Genomic DNA, 19,711 nt, shown 5'->3' with positions numbered 1-19,711 from the left:
GTTCGTTGAGTTGCTTAATGATGTCTTCCTTGAATTTTTCCTGAAAATAAAAAATATTTGTGTCTCTCAATTTAAGGATTGGATCATGTTTTTTATTATAATTCTTGCAAAAGTTCTAGGAAGTTTTCCTAAATATCCAATTATTGTATTTGGCAGCCATAATAGGTCCAAAATCAAACGCTCTTTATACCAATTGAGATAGAAAATGAATTCTAGAGACGACCGAGAGTAAGGACTCTAATGATATAGAATAGAATCCGATACAATAGAGAGAATATAGTATTGAAATAGGGAAAATAATAACAAATTTTACTAAAATAATAAAATTATTATAGAAATAGATAACTAGAAAAATAACAACCAACTAAAATTATTGTTGGAAGACCTTAACCATATCGCCTTTACCCTCAATAATATGTTTTTCATGCTTGTTATGCCTCCTAGATGTAGCATATTTCCGGTCACCTTCCTCACGTCTCACTCTCTCGTTGGAAGTTAATGGCATGAAAGTTGGACTTGGAACCCCACTTTGTAGGGGTTTAAAGCAAATATTTAGGTTCTGCCTAGGTAAGAACAATGAGTCCAAATGGCACTCAGCATCAAACATTTAGTTTGCAAGTTAAGCGGAAGCAAATAAAGAAAATATTTTATAAAAAAAATTAATATTTCAATTTCCAATGTATTAAAGACGTTAGTATTTCCCTTCTAAAAATATTATAAAAATAAAAGATTTTGAAAGAGATCAAAAATATAAATTTAAAATTTATAAAAAAAAATTAAAAAAAAAGCAAGTTCTATTGCATTACATTGTTTGAATTCTCATACAAGTTTGACTTGAGTATCTTCTTCATGAGGTCATTGAAACTTCTCCAATAGTATGGATGAGATTACAACAAAAAACAAAAAACTGAATGATGCATATATCAGGGCTCTTCCCCATATCACTGAATTACATATTTATATCAAATTGTAAAGAGAACATGAAAGGCCAAAGGTTAGAAGGACGAACGTAAATTATGAACATATAATCCAGAGATCAGAAGGATAGCTTCATGATTTTAGGTGTGAAATATAGAAGTTCTGAGTCGTAAGAGGATAAGGTTCGAAACCCGGTATCTACTAACATCTTACGAATTTAACATATAACTACACCATTATTCTCAAAAACAAAAACAAAATCCATCAGCCATGAATTTTCAGCAAAAGATGAGAAAAAACGCTATTTTCAGAGGGGGGGAAAACCAGCCAACTTCCTGCCACTACATACTTTCAGAAAATGATGAACTCCGGCAGCATGAAAGGCCTAAACATTCATGATAACTTCCCTGCAAGATATACTCTTCAAGATTTGAACAACTTAAATTTTAAAATGTTGAAACTCGGCTTGATCTTACTTTCATGCAAAAGACGGGGTTGAACCAAATGCCAAGCCGAGTGGGATTCGGCAAGGCTATCCTCTCAAATGGAAAGAGTGTGGTCAAGTGTCAGTTGATATAAATATAAAACTGAGCGTAGTCTTTTGAAGAAACTTTCGGAACGTTGGAAAGGGAACTTTGAAGAACATATCTCTTAAGTTAACCTCTTACAACCTCCTTTACATGAATAATATCATCACGTGGATGTGATTCATCAACCTTAACCATTACTTCATCCCCTATCTGTGTTCCAACTGAGACCCAAGCAGTAGCTTGAAATCCAACCTGCAAATGAGCATTACCTTAGGTTATCTAAACACAGTCATGTATTGTGTTCTAGATCTCAAGTAAAAAGCATAATTAAGAAACTCCTTAGGAATAAAAATTGTTAAAAAAATTGTTAAAAGGTGTGTGTTCGAGATATGATATTGTTTTTATTAGTAGTATTTATTGTTTTTTTGTTTTTTAATTCTTAGTATTATCTTTTCTCTAATTAGTGGGATTAGTACTTACGGATAGAATAGAATATTTTGTTATAATTAGTCATAATTAGTTTCCTATAATTATGTTGTATCATAATTAGATAGTTGACCAAATTTTACACATTAATGTATATATATCTTATTCAGATCAATGAGAAAGACACGGTTTTTCATTATCTTACATGGTATCAATCCTAACCGATCTCTCTCTCTAAAAAAAAAAAAAAAAGCAGAAACGTGTTTCTGCTTCTCCCTCATTCAGTCCGCCGCTGCATGCTTCTTCTGCCTCCTTGAAGTCTGTCACCGCCGCAACAGGACTACCGTACTCTGTACCGCCGCCGCCGAACACGAAAACCACCTATTCTCTCGCCTTCCGCCTTTGTTCGCGCCACAGTCGTCGCGCCTACAGCCATGTCTGAATCAGACCATTCAGAACACAGTGACGCTGATACCCACAAATCTGCCGCCGATACCCACAAATCCGCCGATACTGGTGATTCCGGTCAGCCCAAGAACACCACGTTTCGAGGTTCCAAATCGGAGTTTCATCCCGCACTTGCCGTCTCCAATATTAGGAACCACATTCCTATTATTCTTGAGACGAAAAAAGATCAATATGGTACCTGGACCGAGCTTTTCCGCATCCATGCTCGCTCACATCGAGTCCTGCATCACATCGTTCCATCTATCGGAAAGAGCCACCAGCCATTACCGACGCCAACCATGAACAATGGTCCACTCTTGATGTCACCGTTCTTCAGTGGATTTATTCCACTATTTCTACCGATTTGCTGACCACTATTCTAGAACCCAACTCCATTGCAATGGAAGCATGGAATCGCTTGGAAGATATTTTTCAGGACAACCAAAATGCTCGAGCTGACACTCTTGAGCAAGAGTTTTCTAACACTCGTATGGAGGATTTTCCCAATGTCTCAGCTTATTGTCAGCGTCTTAAGATACTTTCTGATCAGTTGAGAAATGTCGGCTCCCCTGTCAACAATCATCGTCTGGTCCTTCAGTTGATCTCTGGTCTCCCAGAAGCTTACCGCAGTGTTGCTACTTTGATTCGCCAGAGCAACCCTCTTCCGGCATTCTATCAGACTCGTTCTATGCTCACTTTGGAAGAAGCTGGTATGGCTAAGATGGCAAACACAGGCTCTCATGCTGCTATGCACACCATTCAGCCGAAACCTACTGAAGACACCTCTCAACGTGGCAACCGCCGCCCCAGCAACCGTTCTCGCTCCCGTGGCAACCAGGGTCGCGGAGGGGGCCGTGGTAACCGCAGTGCACCTCAGTCTGGAGCTCCCAACGCTCCCTCACCTTGGTCCGCTCCTCCTTGGCAACAACAATAACAATACCCAACCTGGCAACCATGGGGTTGGACTCCACCACCATGGATTATACCACCGTGTCTGTATCCCACCTCTCAGTGGACACGCCCTGCCGGTCCTTCTAAGCAACCAGGCATTCTAGGACAGCGTCCTCAAGTGTATGCAACCTCTACCTCATCTCAGATACCGACAGACATTGAGACCGCAATGCACACCATGTCACTCCACACTCCTGACAATCAGTGGTACATGGACACGGGCCAACATCTCACACAGCCGCATCACAAGGTAATCTCTCGTCTTATTGTCCAGTAAGTAATTCAAACCAAAAAGTCATTATAGGCAGTGGCCATGGAATTCCAATTCACGGCACCGAACACACACAAATAACCACATCTCACCAACCCCTTCACCTTAACCATGTCCTGCATGCCCCGAAAATTATTAAAAATTTAATTTCTGTGAGACGACTCACCACTGACAACAATGTTTTTGTTTCCTTTGATCCTTTTGGTTTTACTGTCTCTGATTTTCAGACGGGGATCACCCTTCTCAGATGTGACAGTCGTGGAGATCTTTATCCAGTTGCCACTCCTCCCAGTTTTGCCGGTCTCACATCCAGTCTTTGGCATAGTCGTCTTGGTCATCCTGGCGTGTCTCTTTTGAATTCCCTTCGCAAAAATAAGTTCATATGTTGTGAACCTTTTAATTCTTCTGTCGTTTGTGACTATTGTGTTTTAGACAAACAGGTTAAATTGTCATTTTTTGATTCTCAAACTACGACTTTGATGTCTTTTGACATTTTACATAGTGATTTATGGACGTCTCCAATTTTAAGTTCTGCTGATCATAAATATTATGTCTTATTTTTAGATGATTTTACAAACTTCTTGTGGACTTTTCCTATTAACAGAAAACCTCATGTGTTTGAAACGTTCAAGTCACTTACTCAACTCATTCAAACTCATTTTTTGCAAAAAGTCAAAACATTTCAATGTGACAATGGCAGTGAATATAATAATGAGCTTTTTCAAAAATATTGCACTGATCATGGTCTAGTTTTTCGTTTCTCTTGTCCCCACACATCCTCACAAAATGAGAAAGCGGAACGCAAAATAAGAACCATTAATAATATGATACGCACTATGCTAGCTCATTCTTATGTTCCCCCCTCGTTTTGTCATCATGCTCTCCACATGGCAACTTACCTATTAAATATTATTCCCTGTAAAACACTTCATAATCAGTCACCAACATAACTCATGTATCATCGTGATCCCACTTACACACATCTCAGAGTCTTTGGTTGTCTATGTTATCCATTATTCCCGTCATCTACCATTCATAAGTTACAACCTCGCTCTACTCCGTGTGTCTTCTTGGGTTATCCGCCGAATCATAGAGGTTATAAGTGTTTTGATTTGTCTAATAGAAAACTAATAATTTCGAGGCATGTTATCTTTGATGAAACTCAATTTCCCTTCACCAAGATACATTCCCCTTCACCTCACTCTTATCAATTCCTAGATGATGACCTTCACCCCTACCTTATACATCAGTGGCAAAATCAAATTCACCACCTGTTGCACATAACCAACCAACACCCACAATCCCAATTGACCAACCACTACCCTCAATAAACAAACAATAATCATCTCCTACCTCTTCGATCAATACACCCATTACAATAAACTCTCCATCACCACCATCAAAACCACCATCAATTCAACCGCATCCACCTCCACCTACACGAACCATCACCACCCGAAGCATGAAAGACATTGTCAAACCCCGCACGATATTTAACTTATCAATCTCTCACTCTGACCACACCATCTCTCCCATACCTAAAAACCCCAAACTAGTCTTATCAGACCCGAATTAGAAATCCGCAATGCAATCTGAATTTGATGCTCTTATTCGAAATAAGATGTGGGATTTAGTTCCTCGTCCTTGTGATGCTAATCTTATTCGATGTATGTGGATTTTTAGGCATAAGAAAAATTCTAATGGCTCTTTTGAGCGTTATAAGGCTCGTCTTGTAGGTGATGGCAGGTCACAGGTTGCAGGTGTGGATTGTGATGAGACTTTTAGCCCCGTGGTGAAACCCGCTACCATTCGAACAGTGCTTACCATTGTTCTCTCCAAATCCTGGCTCATTCATCAACTGGATGTGCAGAATGCCTTTTTGCATGGTGATCTTCATGAGACTGTTTACATGCATCAGCCATTGGGCTTCCGCGATCTCCTTCATCCAGATTATGTATGTCGGTTGAAGAAGTCATTGTATGGTCTCAAGCAAGCGCCTAGGGCATGGTACCAACGTTTTGCTAACTATGTCGTCACCATTGACTTTCGCCATAGCACATTAGACCACTCTCTCTTCTTATATCGACAAGGTTTAGACATGACCTACATTCTGCTGTATGTAGACGACATCATCCTCATCACCTCCACTCAGGTCCTCCGCCAATCAATTATGTCACTCTTAGCATCTGAGTTTGCAATGAAGGATTTGGACCCTCTGAGTTACTTTTTGGGTATTGCAGTATCTCGTCATCCTGATGGCATATTTCTCAGTCAAAGCACTTATGCATCAGAGATCGTTGAACGTGCTGGCATGGCGTCCTGTAAACCATCAGCCACTCCTGTTGACACCAAGCAGAAACTCAGCACCTCCTCCGACACTTCTTACGAGGATCTCTCCTTGTATCGAAGTCTTGCAGGAGCCCTACAGTATCTCACTTTCACTCGACCTGATATATCATATGTTGTTCAACAAGTTTGTCTTCACATGCATGCGCCTCGCACGGAACATATGCTTGCTCTTAAGCACATTTTGCGCTATGTTCAGGGCACCTTACATTTTGGACTACACTTATCTCCATCTCCCATTACAAAGCTTATCTCCTACATTAACGCTGATTGGGGTGGATGTCCTGACACCAGACGTTCTACATCTGAGTACTGTGTTTTTCTATGTGACAACCTTATTTCTTGGTCTTCCAAAAGGCAGTCAACTCTCTCCCGTTCCAGTGCTGAAGCCGAATATAGGGGGGTTGCCAATGTTGTCTCCGAATCGTGTTGGATTCGCAATCTTCTCCTGGAACTCCACTTTCCTATTCCTCAGGCCACTTTGGTGTATTGTGACAATGTTAGTGTCATCTATCTATCTGGTAATCTTGTGCAGCATCAACGCATTAAACATATTGAGATGGACATTCATTTTGTTCGGAAAAAGGTAGCTCGTGGTCAGGCTCGCGTCCTTCATGTTCCCTCAAGGCATCAGATCGCAGACATCTTCACCAAAGGACTTCCTCGCATTCTCTTTGATGATTTTCGGACCAGTCTAAGCGTCCGTGAACCTCCCGCTTCGACTGCGGGGGTGTGATAGAATAGAATATTTTGTTATAATTAGTCATAATTAATTTTCTATAATTATGTTGTATCATAATTAGATAGTTGACCAAATGTTACACATTGATGTATATATATCCTATTCAGATCAATGAGAAGGACACGATTTCCATTATCTTACACTTACTGTCGGGTATTTAATTAATCGGACGTCATCCTCTGTGTTGAATGATGATCAGGTTCCTCATTCTCTGTCGTACCCTACAGATTTCTTATATGTTGATTGTCTTTGGGTGTACTTGATTTGCTCATGATTTTTCCCTAGGTTGTGATAAGATGTTTGTCTGTGCTATCAAATGTGTTCTTTTAGGCTACTAACGTGTTCAAAAAGGATATTGATGTTACTCTCCTTATACACATCGCTTCTACACGTCAGCAGATGTTACATTCTTTGAGGACATACCATACTTTTCCAACTCAGATGTTTATGAAACTGATTTAGATCAAGTCTTGCTTATTCCATATTTTGAGTCGATTGAGTCCACTCCTTTATCGTCTAATCCACCCGTTGTGATAGATGAGTCTCCACCGTTGAACCGGTAGGGCATTACCTATGAGAGAAGGCTTGGACCGCGTGATTCAGCTCCTATTCCAAGCGCCTCCACCACTCTCCTGCTCCATCTCCTGATTTTCCCATTGCCATCCATGAAGGTAATTGTTCAACTCGTAAGCCATATCCTATTTATAATTGTGTGTCTTACCATCGGTTATCACCTACCCACTGTGCTTTTGTTACTTCACTTGCATCTGTTCCAATTCCTAAAACTATTCAGAAAGCATTATCCCATCCAGGGTGGAGACATGCAATACTTGATAAAATGTCAACTCTAAAATCTAATCATACTTGGGAGCTTGTTCCTCTCCCTTCTGGAAAATGTGATGTCAGTTGTAGGTGGATATTTAATGTTAAGGTGGGTCTTGATGGATAGGTACATCGATTTTAAGCTCGCCTAGTGACAAAGGGATATACTCAAGTTCCTGGTCAAGATTAGTGATATTTTTTCTCAAGTTGCAAAGATGGCATATGTTCTCTTTCTGGCCATGGTTGCCATGAAACAATGGCCTCTATTTCAATTAGATGTCAAGAATGCATTCTTGAACGGTGACTTGGAAGAAGAGATTTACATGGAGCAACCTCCTAGGGTTGTTGCTCAGGGGGAGTGTAATCGGATATGTAAATTGCGCAAGTCTTTGTATGGATTGAGACAATCACCTTGAGCATGGTTTGGAAGATTTAGTAAAATGTTGCAACAATTTGAGATGAACCGTTGTGAATCAGATCACTCTGTTTTCACCAAATGCTCTATATATATATATATATATATATATATATATATATATATATATATATATATATATATATATATATATATATATAAAATAAGAAATTCAGATTCAAGTGTGTGATCTTGTGATTCCTGCGAATAAGAATTCTTAAAGGTCTGCATTTAATTCACCTAAGGAATTAGGGAAGCCAGAACTAAAGCGTCAAGGTATTAAGGTTTTAGCTATAACTGAGAATCTGACCACCAATTATTCGAAAATTATTACATTGTGACAAATATATACATAAGGTCTGAATAAAAGGTAAATCAAACCATAACCAAATTTCCTGTTATTGTGTAGTCATCAGTTACACTTATTCTGTTATTGTTATTTTTACTACTGTTGTGTTGTCATAAATTTATTTTCCATCAATTCTCCCATTTTCTATAACAATTAATTCTCGATCCTATTCAACTAGAACATTTATTTTTTAATTGTTAGTTGAAATATCAATCCTCATGAAAACAATACTCTACTCAATAATGCTACTTGTATGACTAAATTCCTGGTCAATAAGTCATCGACGCAGCTAGTTTTAAGCAGCTACCTATTATACAACCCTATTCGCCAATAGTTAGTTAGTTAAGGCGTTTTTCAATGGAAGATGATAGGTTATAAATAATGATAATAGAAGATTAGTGAGCAGTCTTGAGTATAACTGCAAAGGAAACTAAGGAACGGATGTTCTAGATCTCTAGATTACACAGATACGGGTTTATGTACTTGTTTGTATTTTGTTTTTTAGTATTCACTAGCTCAGTACCCCACTGGTAATACTATTGAGTAAAGATTATATTCATCAGTAAATTATATTATGTAAAGATTCTGAACCAGCGTCTATCACTAGCACGTCTAGATGTTTTGTGTGCTTCTATCATACCTTAGAAGGACAATTAACGAATGGCATGCCCTATGAAAAACATTATATAATAAGGAACCATTCGCGGCTTACCTCAACCAATAACAGAGCTGCAATCCGATCTTTCAAATATTTAAGGACCAAAGCACGGTATCTTCTCTCTTTTGGTTGTTTTCGTAAATATTCTAGTATCCAGTAGCGGAGACTGCTGTTGCAGAGCTTCCTCGCTGCTCTAACTTTCTCATTTACATCAGCTGCTATCCCTTCAAGTTCATCAGAGGTAAAAGGCGGTGTCTCACCTCTAAGAAATGCCTTTAACTATGGAAAAAATTCATTCCAGACACAACCAAAACAAACAAAAACATCTTAGAAGAAAATACCAAGATGAAATTAATCACATTGCATAAGACGTGTTGGTATAAGTATGATGATCAATATATTCAAAAAAAGACGAAAATATGGTATACTTGGAGCTATAAAATCATGTCTTATAGATTCTAATCACTGCATAAATATAAACTCAAATAATGCTTCTACACAACATAAATAACATGGGGCATATACCTCTCAGATTATTGGTGACTGTGAGTCATTTAATTTAAAAGGAAAAGTAAATGGGATCATTTGAAGAGCGGTGATGAATATGTAGAATAAGGAACTCACATACTGATTTAATGGTGGAGAGCAAAGAAACAATACAATATGGTGATGAAATGTAAATCCTAAAAAGCAAAAGAAAAGGAAGATAAATGGAAAGAACAAAAAAAAGATAACAAGAAATGCGACAGAGTTTCCCAGTCTCTGAATATCATAAATGTATACAATCTTGAAACTACTAGATGATTCTTACTGATTTGCCAAACAATTTCAGAGCAGGCATCTAGAAGCATCAAGGCATGTAATCTATTGTTCTTTGCAATTATAAAATCAAAAGCAACATACCTGATAATGAGAAAGAAGGTCCAGATATCTACGGATGGGAGAGGTGAACTGAACATAACCAGGGACTCCCAAAATCCCGTGGCGTGCTGGCTTCCTGAAATCAAATTCAGCTGCACGCATTATCTTGATTAGGGCAAAGCTCCTAACAGGCCCTTCTGGAAGGTGGGAAAATTCAGAAATATTTAAATGTGATTGGGGTTGTCCTCGGTAGGGTAAAGGAATGCTATTCCGAGATCCAAATATAGCAATAGCTTCGCCACAAAGTATCATCATCTCAGAGACTAGTCGCATTGCAGGGTCTGCCTGGTTTTCCACATACAGGTTTATTGATGGCTCTGGATCCTCTGGCTTAGACACTTTGATGCGAGTTTCTATTGTTGTTGTCTCAACTGCACCCTTAACAAAGACAGAAAGATATCCTAAAATGTCAGAGGCTGATAAATCTCAATAGCTTCAGCTTAACTCAAATGTTTTTTTAATAAATAGCTAATTCCACAAGTCATGATGTCATTAAGGACTCACGAGTGTGGATTTCAATTACTAAGCAATATTTATACTCAAGCATTCAGCTAAAACTATTACTCAAAAGACAGCCCCATAAATTGTCGCAATATTTAACTCCATAAATTGGGTACAAATTTCTAAATTCAAAAAAAAAATCCCGACCTCTGAACACTTTCATACTTTAACTATGGAGCTTCTAAAGTGATTTGTATAAATGCAAACAAAGAGGTAAATATGTGTACATTAAAGCATGCTATCAGTTTACAGTATCGTGATTGCTTTGTTTAATAACATAAAGAAATATAAAATACAAATGCAATTTTTCATTTCTTATCCGAGAGTAATAATCTTGTTGGATGATTTAAGAACCAGGTTTCAGGTGATGCTTTATTTAGGCGGTTATGTGATAGAAACCAACTGATATATAAAAGAATCTAAGGAAAATCCCTTTGAATTACACAATAGTACCGCAGAACTTCGAGCATTTGCACCTCCCAATGTCAAAATGGCCCCTTTTCCTATCCAATTCCAAGATGATCAACTCCCTCAATGTTTTCCCCTATTTCCTCTATACCTAAACACTCTTAATTAATAATATAGTAATTCTAATAATTACCCACTAACTCTCCTAATAATTTAATATCAGTTACAAAGCTCAAGAGTCTAACAATACTCCCCCCTAAAGATTCATCTTGTCCTCAAGGTGAAAGAAATACACTATAGGAAAAATCTATCCTCCTGGATCCCATAATTTGTAAAATGAAGGTTGAGTTGTACATGAAATAGGAAATTTTCTTGCTAATGGCAGTCCTTTCGTGACTAGTTGTTGTGGCACCGGTGGTGGAAATTTCTTGTTCCTAGACTTTATCTTAGGAATAGTAGCAAACACGACAATAGTGAGTCTTTTTCCTGTGATGAAATAGCCAACTCTCTGTCACTTCTCTGGACCTCTGCTTCACTGGCAGCCATCAATGAATCTGTATTTTTCACTTCGTCGCCCACGCAATCAGATTTGATATCCACTTTATAAACTTCTTTTTCACTGTATTGTTGGATTTGTGGGTCTTCAACTTTACCACCAATCTTTTCTTCAGTTGGAGATGCTATTGATTCTTGAATTTCATCGCTGCCTTGGACTTCCTGTATTTCGTTTTCAGATTCCAGTAGACAACCCCAAACTTCTGGTTGAAATTTCTTGAGAATGGCCTTTACAAAATTCCACCAACAAGTATTTTGATGATTCTCCTTCCAAGAAATCCACCAATCAAGAGCATCTCATCTCAATGCAAATGCAACAGCCCACTCAAGCTTCATCTCTTCACTCATTCTTCTTGACACAAAATATTGCTCAGCCTGGATCAGCCACCAATAGGCCTCCCTTCCATCAAATCTTGGAATCAAATCTGCAGACATATTCATGCCAAAATTTCCAGCACAACGGTAGAAACTTCTTGGATCAGAACTGCTCTGATACCACCTGACAGAAACCAACTGATATATAAAAGAATATAAGGAAAATCCCTTTGAATTACACAATAGTACCGCAGAACTTCGAAGGTCTGCACCTCCCAATGCCAAAATGGCCCCTTTTCCTATCCAAATCCAAGATGATCAACTCCCTCAATGTCTTCCCCTATTTATTCTAAACCAATAATATAATAATTCTAATAATTACCCACTAACTCTCCTAATAGTTTAATATCCATTACATAACTCAAGAGTCTAACATTATGAAACCTGCAAAGCTATGAATTATGAAACAGTAATGATGTTAACTAGAAGGTCTTCTCAAATGTGATTAAATATGTGGAAGATAAAGCCATTATAGGGTCAGAAAGAAGCTTGGTGAGAGAGATCCAACAGAGTTGAGTGTTTTCAAGGAAACGAAGATGAAGCATATATGGAGGGAATCCAACAGTTGTGCAGATGGGCTAGCTAAGATAGGAGTTAACCAAAATGTGAATTTAAGATTATATATAACTTGTCCTAGAGAAGTAGAGAAGGAGTATAAAGCAGACATGGAAGGTGTGTGATAGAACAGAGGAAAGGTAGAATAGAATGGAGGAAATTATTTTATTAATGAATATGAAAATAACAAGGAAGTTCCAGAGCTACTGCTCCTCAGTTAGAGAAAACAATTCTCTCACTGCCCAAACCCTAATATGAAAAACAGAAAAATAATTGCATGCTTAGCTACTGCCCCATACACTCCTATTTATATGGGGAATAATAACTAACTCCTATTTATTTGGAAATACTAACAAACTAACTAAGACTCCTATTTATTTGGAGAATACTAATTAACTGGGCCTTTCTTATTCTTTCTCACATATACCCTCCACTGTTTAGGTCCAAAATTATCTTTGTTAACTAACACATCCCCATCATCACTTGTGGGGTCCGATTCATTCCTATCATCACCCCCACCTACAACATTAGCCTTGTCCTCAAGGCGCAAATCAGGGAATTGACTCTTCAATAACAGTTCCTCTTCCCAGGTAGCATCTCCAACATCCATCCCTTCCCATTGAATCAACCATTCTCTCTTGTGCTGTCCACCATCGAACTTATCCCTCCATGACAAAACCTTGGCCGGAGTAATGTCCCCTTTTTCTGACTCTAAATTGATAGGTAGCTGAGTAGTAGTCGTAGTAGTATAGTTTCCCTCCGCTTTCTTCAATTGCGACACGTGAAAGGTAGGATGTATTTTAGATGTTGGTGGTAACTTTAACTTATAAGCTACTTGTCCTATCTTCTTCATGATTTGATAAGGTCCGAAAAATCTAGGGGCCAGTTTTTGATGGATTCTTTGCACAACCGAGTTTTGTCGATGAGGACGTAATTTGAGGAAAACCCAATCACCAACCTCAAATTGCACATCCTTGCGTCTCTTGTCAGCTTGGTATTTCATGTGCTCCTGGGCTTTGAGTAAATTAGTTTTCAATTGACGCAACGCCTCATCTCTGTCCCTTAACTCCTGCGCTACAGCTTCTACTCTGGTTTCGCCCTCTAAAAAATGCACCAACACTGGAGACTTTCTGCCATACACCACCTCGAAAGGAGAGAACCCTGTTGACACATGAAATGTGGTATTGTACCACAGTTCTGCCCACGGAATCCAGTGAGCCCATGTCTTAGGTTGATCTGCAATAAAACAACGTAGATAGGCCTCTAAGCAACGATTAATCACTTCTGTTTGGCCATCCGTTTGTGGGTGGTATGCCGAGGACATTTTAAGCACCGTGCCAACTAACTTGAACAACTCTTTCCAAAAGATACTCACAAACAAGGGGTCACGATCACTAAGAATAGACTCCGGAATTCCATGTAATCTAACCACTTCCTTCACAAAAATAGCAGCTATTGAGCGAGCAGTAAATGGATGTTTAAGAGGAATGAAATGGCTGTATTTGGAGAGACGGTCCACAACAACCAATATAGCTTCAAATCCATTACGTTTTGGCAAACAAGTAATGAAATCCATAGATATCTCACTCCATACCAAAACCGGAATAGGAAGAGGTTGTAGTAATCCATTAGGAGTAGTTGCCGCATATTTTTGTCGTTGACAAGTATCACAAGCTTTCACAAAATCTTGCACCCTCCGCATCATCCCTTGCCAATATAAAGTTCCTGCCATTCTCCTATAAGTGCGTAGGTAGCCGGAGTGACCCCCACTCGGAGACGAATGAAAATCTTTGAGTAACTCCTCAATAAGTGGTGAGCTAGCAGGTATTACTAACCTATTTTTATAGAATAATATGCCGCCTTTTAAAGCAAAACCAGGTTTAGCATTAGGATCCTTTTGAATAGCCTCCACAATATTTTTAAGCAAAGGATCATTTGATACTTCTTGTTGCAGTTGGCTGCTCTGCTGCCAAATAGGGTAGGATTTAATAGTTTGCAACTCTGCGTCCTCGTGTTGTCTAGATAAAGCATCAGCCACCTTATTTTCCACTCCCACCTTATACACCACCTCGAAGTCAAAACCCAACAACTTAGCCATCCATTCTTGCTGATTTGTCGTAGTAATCCGTTGTTGCAACAAGTGTTTTAGGCTCTTTTGATCAGAATAAACCACAAACCTCCTTCCTAACAAATAATGTCTCCAGTGTTGAATAGCTAACACTAAAGCCATTAACTCCTTATCATAGGCAGATTTGGATAACCTCGATGATGCAAAAGCCTTGCTAAAATATGCAATGGGATGTTTTGATTGCAACAGCACTGCACCAACTCCTTTTCCTGAGGCATCACATTCAATTTCAAATGGAACCTTGAAATTAGGCAGGGCTAAAACTGGGGCAGTTGTAACAGCTACTTTTAATTTCTCAAAAGCTTCAGCCGCTGCCGCATTCCAGCTAAAACCATCCTTCTTTGTCAATTCTGTCAAGGGTTTAGCAATTTTTCCATAGTTGGCTATAAACTTTCTGTAATAACCAGTTAACCCCAAAAACCCTCGCACTCCTTTAACATTCTTAGGAATCGGCCATTGTAACACACTGCTAACCTTGGCAGGATCAACAGCAACCCCTGCTTTGGAAATGACATGGCCGAAATATTCCACTTGGTGCTGACCGAAGGTACATTTCTTCCGGTTTGCCACAAACTGATGCTGCTTCAGAATATTAAGAACCACCTCCAAGTGTTGCAAATGATCAGCCCAACTCCTACTGTATACAAGGATATCATCAAAAAAAACCAGGACAAACTTCCTTAGGAAGGGCTTGAAAATTGCATTCATCACCGATTGAAAGGTTGCGGGAGCATTGGTGAGGCCAAACGGCATTACCAAAAACTCATAGTGACCCTCATGAGTCCGAAAAGCCGTTTTATGAATATCCTCTTCCTTCATACGGATTTGATGATAACCAGATTTAAGATCGAGCTTAGAGAAATAACTACAACCATGTAACTCATCTAACAATTCATCTACAACAGGAATAGGGTACTTGTCTTGAATTGTTACCTTGTTGAGTGCCCGATAATCTACACACATCCGCCAAGATTGATCCTTCTTCTTGACCAAAATGACGGGACTAGAGAAAGCGCTGGTGCTGTTTCTCACCACCCCTTGTTGCATTAGGCTCTGAATTTGTTTTTCAATTTCATCCTTGTGTAAATGAGGATATCTATAAGGCCGCACACTTACCGGACCAGCACCATGTAAAAGTTCAATTGAATGGCTAGTGTTTCTTGCCGGAGGAAGACCTTGAATTTCTTTAAACACAATAACAAAACGATCCAACAGTCCTCCCAACTCCTTAGTCTGATGATCAGAGACACGTGACAGCGGTGATCCTAACACCTCCATCAAGGTAGGCCATTCACAGCCTGCTATCATTCGAGAAGGAGTGATGATGCTTTGGAATGTAGCCATCGTATCATCTACAGCTTGACCAAGTAATTTCACCTTACTGCCCTTATGGTTGAACACCATAGACATTTCTTTCCAATCCATGGTCACCTTCCCCAAAGTTTCCAGCCACACAACTCCCAAAATCAAATCCACACCTCCTAACTCCAGTACATAAGCATCAAAACAAATCTGCACCGCTCCCACGTTCAGCTGAATTCCATTGCATCTACCCTTAGTTAGGACACGGTGACCATCTCCTAACTTAACACCCAAGGGATTAGAAGGCACCATAGGCAATCCGAGGGTTTCCACCACTTTAGGAGATATGAAATTATGTGTGGCTCCACTGTCAATAAGAACCAGAATAGATGCACCTTGTAAACATCCCTCCAATTTCATCGTCCGGACCTGGTTTAGATTAGTGGATACACCAAACAGTCCCATAGTTTTACATTCTACTTCCTCTTGTGTGAGCTCTTCTTCCGACTCAGCCTCTAACACGACAATCTCTCCTTCATCGTTGACAATTTCACCATCCCCCAAGATAATCAATCGTAACTGTTTTGTTGCACATTGATGGAGAGGATCCCATCGTTCGTTGCAACGAAAACAGAGTCCTTTCGCACGACGCTCATTAACCTCTGCACTTGGTAGATGGCGGACACCACGAGAATGACGGCGCAAATTGTCACCTAAATTTGGGCGAGAAGATGTTGTAGAATTAGTAGGGCGCGTTGACCCGGTTTGAGATCCTGAACCCGAACCAGTCCGCGTTTTGCCCAAATAGTTATTTGTCTGGGTCTGAATTGCAGATCCCTTTCCTTCCCCTTCGCGAAAAGCCCAATTAGATTTTTGAGATTTAGTCCAAGAGCCATGACCCGGTTTGTAACGTGAACCAGATCCATGACCTGAATTTTCAGCAAATTCACGTTCCACATCACGTGCCAATTGCATCGCCACATACCGGTTGTGCGGCTTGAATGTTCTTACCCGAGAACGGATGTCGTGACGTAAACCACCAATAAAATAGCCCAGAAATTGTTGTTCTGGTAACCTTCCACACTGAGATGAACACAATTCAAATTCGGCGATGTAATCCTCCACCGTCTCCGATTGCTTCAAATCCTTGAGTTCTTCGAAGGGGTTCTCCAAACGCCCTCCTCCAAATCTTGCCATCATTGCTTCACAGAGGTTCTCCCATGACAATTCCTCTGTTGAATCACGCCATAGGTTAAACCAATGGATAGTAGGGCCTTCCATGCTTAACTTTGTCAACTGAATACGAACATCCTGAGAGATTCTTTGGACTTCAAAGTATGTCTCAGCACGAGTGATCCACGCCACCGGATCGTCGCCGGTAAATGCTGGCAACTCCACCTTCTTTGCGGACAAACGAAACTCATCCAACGGTGAGGTAACCGTTGTACCGCTTGACTGAGGTGATTCACGGTTCACCATCGCCCGTTGAATCTCCGCCGCAATGAAAGTACGCAAATCCTCAATACTAGTTTCGACACGTCCCAAACGTTCCTCAACTGCAGTAATTCTCTCTGCCATTCTGGTTTGCATGAACACAGCAGGTCGGACCAATTGATAGAACAGAGGAAAGGTAGAATAGAATGGAGGAAATTATTTTATTAATGAATATGAAAATAACAAGGAAGTTCCAGAGCTACTGCTCCTCAGTTAGAGAAAACAATTCTCTCACTGCCCAAACCCTAATATGAAAAACAGAAAAATAATTGCATGCTTAGCTACTGCCCCATACACTCCTATTTATATGGGGAATAATAACTAACTCCTATTTATTTGGAAATACTAACAAACTAACTAAGACTCCTATTTATTTGGAGAATACTAATTAACTGGGCCTTTCTTATTCTTTCTCACATATACCCTCCACTGTTTAGGCCCAAAATTATCTTTGTTAACTAACACATCCCCATCATCACTTGTGGGGTCCGATTCATTCCTATCAGTGTGTATAGGAAAAGAACAGTTCTAATGTAATTTTGGCCTTTTGGCCTCTTCAATAACAAAAACAAAAAAAAAAGCAGACCTAAGAAGCACCTCCTCTTATAAAAAGAGCTGAAGAAAAACCACAAGTACATTAAAAACATAAAATTTATGATCAAAAATTTAAAAAGAAACAATCTACCTGCTGGCGACGCCATTTTAACCGAAGATTTGCAGCCTCAGACAAAATTCTAAGTTCAACCTCCTCTTCAAGGTTCAAATGGAGTAACTCTGATGCACTCTCATATGTTAGCATGTATGTTGGTTTAATCACGGAGTTGAACACTGAACATTCTGCAATGCTGTTAAATGCACAAGGAATATTATTAATAGAAGGCCATCTCTAAAATTAATAATCATAGATGTTATTATTGTTGAGACTTTCAAAGTTTTATCATTTCCTACTTTCTTCGTATCCTGTGTAAATATTCCTTTTCCTTGTATATATTTTCTGTACACAATAATTCTCCTCTTCCCTCTTTCTTTGTATACCTTTTCTCTTTGTAATTAGTAAATTAGGGAACATTCTAGGCTGTATTAGATGATTTAAATTCCCTATAGTTAAGGGATTCAAATTGTAACATGATTACAAATTTACAGAGCTGGGAATGACTCTCTCACGCATGAGGTAGAAATTCCACTCCTTCTGGTAAGCTAGTATCAGAGCTCACATCTTGTGGACTTGGTAAAATCTAATTATTGCTTCAATTTCGTACTTAGAAGACATCCTACCCTATCCAATTCTATGATATGTGGAAGAAAACTCATGGTGTGTAGTCTACGTTTTGCGGTGCAGTTTACACTTCATATGACTGGTCATGATTTCCAAAAGTATTTGAATAGAGCACACTCGACCAATTATGAGGCGAGTTAATTTTTAATCGTGGTGATCTCACCAAGATGGAGAACAAGACAAGCTTAGTAATGTGAAGTGTATGTATGATGTTTATCCTTAATGACCTTAAAGAATTTTAATCTATCCAAAACCAAAGTTTGATAAATCTCAATGTATACACAGCGAAAGATTTCATTGGTTGTTTAATGTATGCCCATTATCCAGTTTCTGTGCTAGAAGTTGGATATCTCTCAACCAGGTTCAAGATCCTCTGTCTATCTAAAGATGCCATGGAGGTTGAAGTTGTGATCAAAGTAATGGCAGAAGAGGTTGTAGACTTAGGGCCTGCTTGCATTAGCTTTTCTGAGCTTATCTACTGGCATAAGTTTTTGGAACTGTTTGGGAGAATTTATAAGTATAGTTTATGACATTTTCCATAAACTTTTTGCAACGAATTTTCACAATTTTTTCAAGATATATTATAGAAACAGCTTATAGCATATACAAAATCATATGAAACACACCCAAGACAAACCGTTACCACTTACCAGTTGATTGAACTCCCTAACAAGTCTGTATATGTTCCTTCCTCTTATTCATCTACTTCTAAAAAACCAATTCTAGCAAGCACCGTAAGCCATAATAATTTGTCCAACGTTGAACATGAAATGTATCTCTAATCCAAGACAGCTCAGCTAACTTCAACTGGTGTAGTATTCACAGGTGAGGTAGTTTTATGGTTTGTCTCTTACTTGTGATTCCTTTTGGTCTTGGATTTTGGATTCTAGTGCTTCTGCATAGCTAAAAATTCCTAACTTTTCTCGATATTACAACTCAAGCACTCACACCACATCACCCTTGTTGATGGTTCTAAAGAAAAAGTTGTGGGCATTGATCAAGCCATCCCCTTTCCTTCATTATCTTTAAATTTTGATCTTTTGTGCCTGATTGATCCTTTAATTTAGTTCCAGCCAATAACTCATTTGTACTTTTGATTTTTCTACACTTTTACTACCAACTCTTCCTGTACACAAGATAGACGATTGGTATGTTGTGGAATATGAATCACATGGTCTCTAATATTTAAGCCTACATCCTTTTGTTGTTTGCCCTATTGCAGATCTCCAAGTGCATAGGTTATCCCAATCTAAATAAATTGAAGAAAACAGTTCGCAATCTTGCTCATTTAGAGTCTTTAGAAACTTTGGTGTGTGAATCA

At 39.0% G+C, this 19,711-nt stretch overlaps 1 protein-coding gene across 2 annotated transcripts in view; it reads right to left on the bottom strand.

The window, feature by feature from the left end:
• Window positions 1–776: 776 nt before the first annotated feature.
• Window positions 777–19,711, bottom strand: part of LOC127108486 (ribonuclease II, chloroplastic/mitochondrial) — a 32,137-nt gene continuing 13,202 nt past the window's right edge. Inside the window, exons 11-15 of one of the 2 annotated variants that reach the window (XR_007796050.1) lie at window positions 17,800–17,959; window positions 9,779–10,174; window positions 8,930–9,154; window positions 1,395–1,700; window positions 777–1,325 (exon numbers count right to left, since the gene is read on the bottom strand). Coding sequence is in view for 1 of the 2 variants with exons in the window: in XM_051045961.1 (XP_050901918.1) it covers window positions 1,575–1,700; window positions 8,930–9,154; window positions 9,779–10,174; window positions 17,800–17,959 (907 nt within the window). In the remaining variant the exon portion in view is untranslated. Of the gene's footprint in view, window positions 1,701–8,929; window positions 9,155–9,778; window positions 10,175–17,799; window positions 17,960–19,711 lie in introns of both variants that reach the window. The other variant, XM_051045961.1, reaches the window with a different exon arrangement.

Source organism: Lathyrus oleraceus, chromosome 7, assembly GCF_024323335.1.
Source record: "Lathyrus oleraceus cultivar Zhongwan6 chromosome 7, CAAS_Psat_ZW6_1.0, whole genome shotgun sequence".
Classification (NCBI taxonomy): Eukaryota; Viridiplantae; Streptophyta; class Magnoliopsida; order Fabales; family Fabaceae; genus Lathyrus; species Lathyrus oleraceus.
The sequence above is the reverse complement of the archived record's forward strand: the minus strand, read 5'-3'. Positions and strand labels throughout refer to the sequence as shown.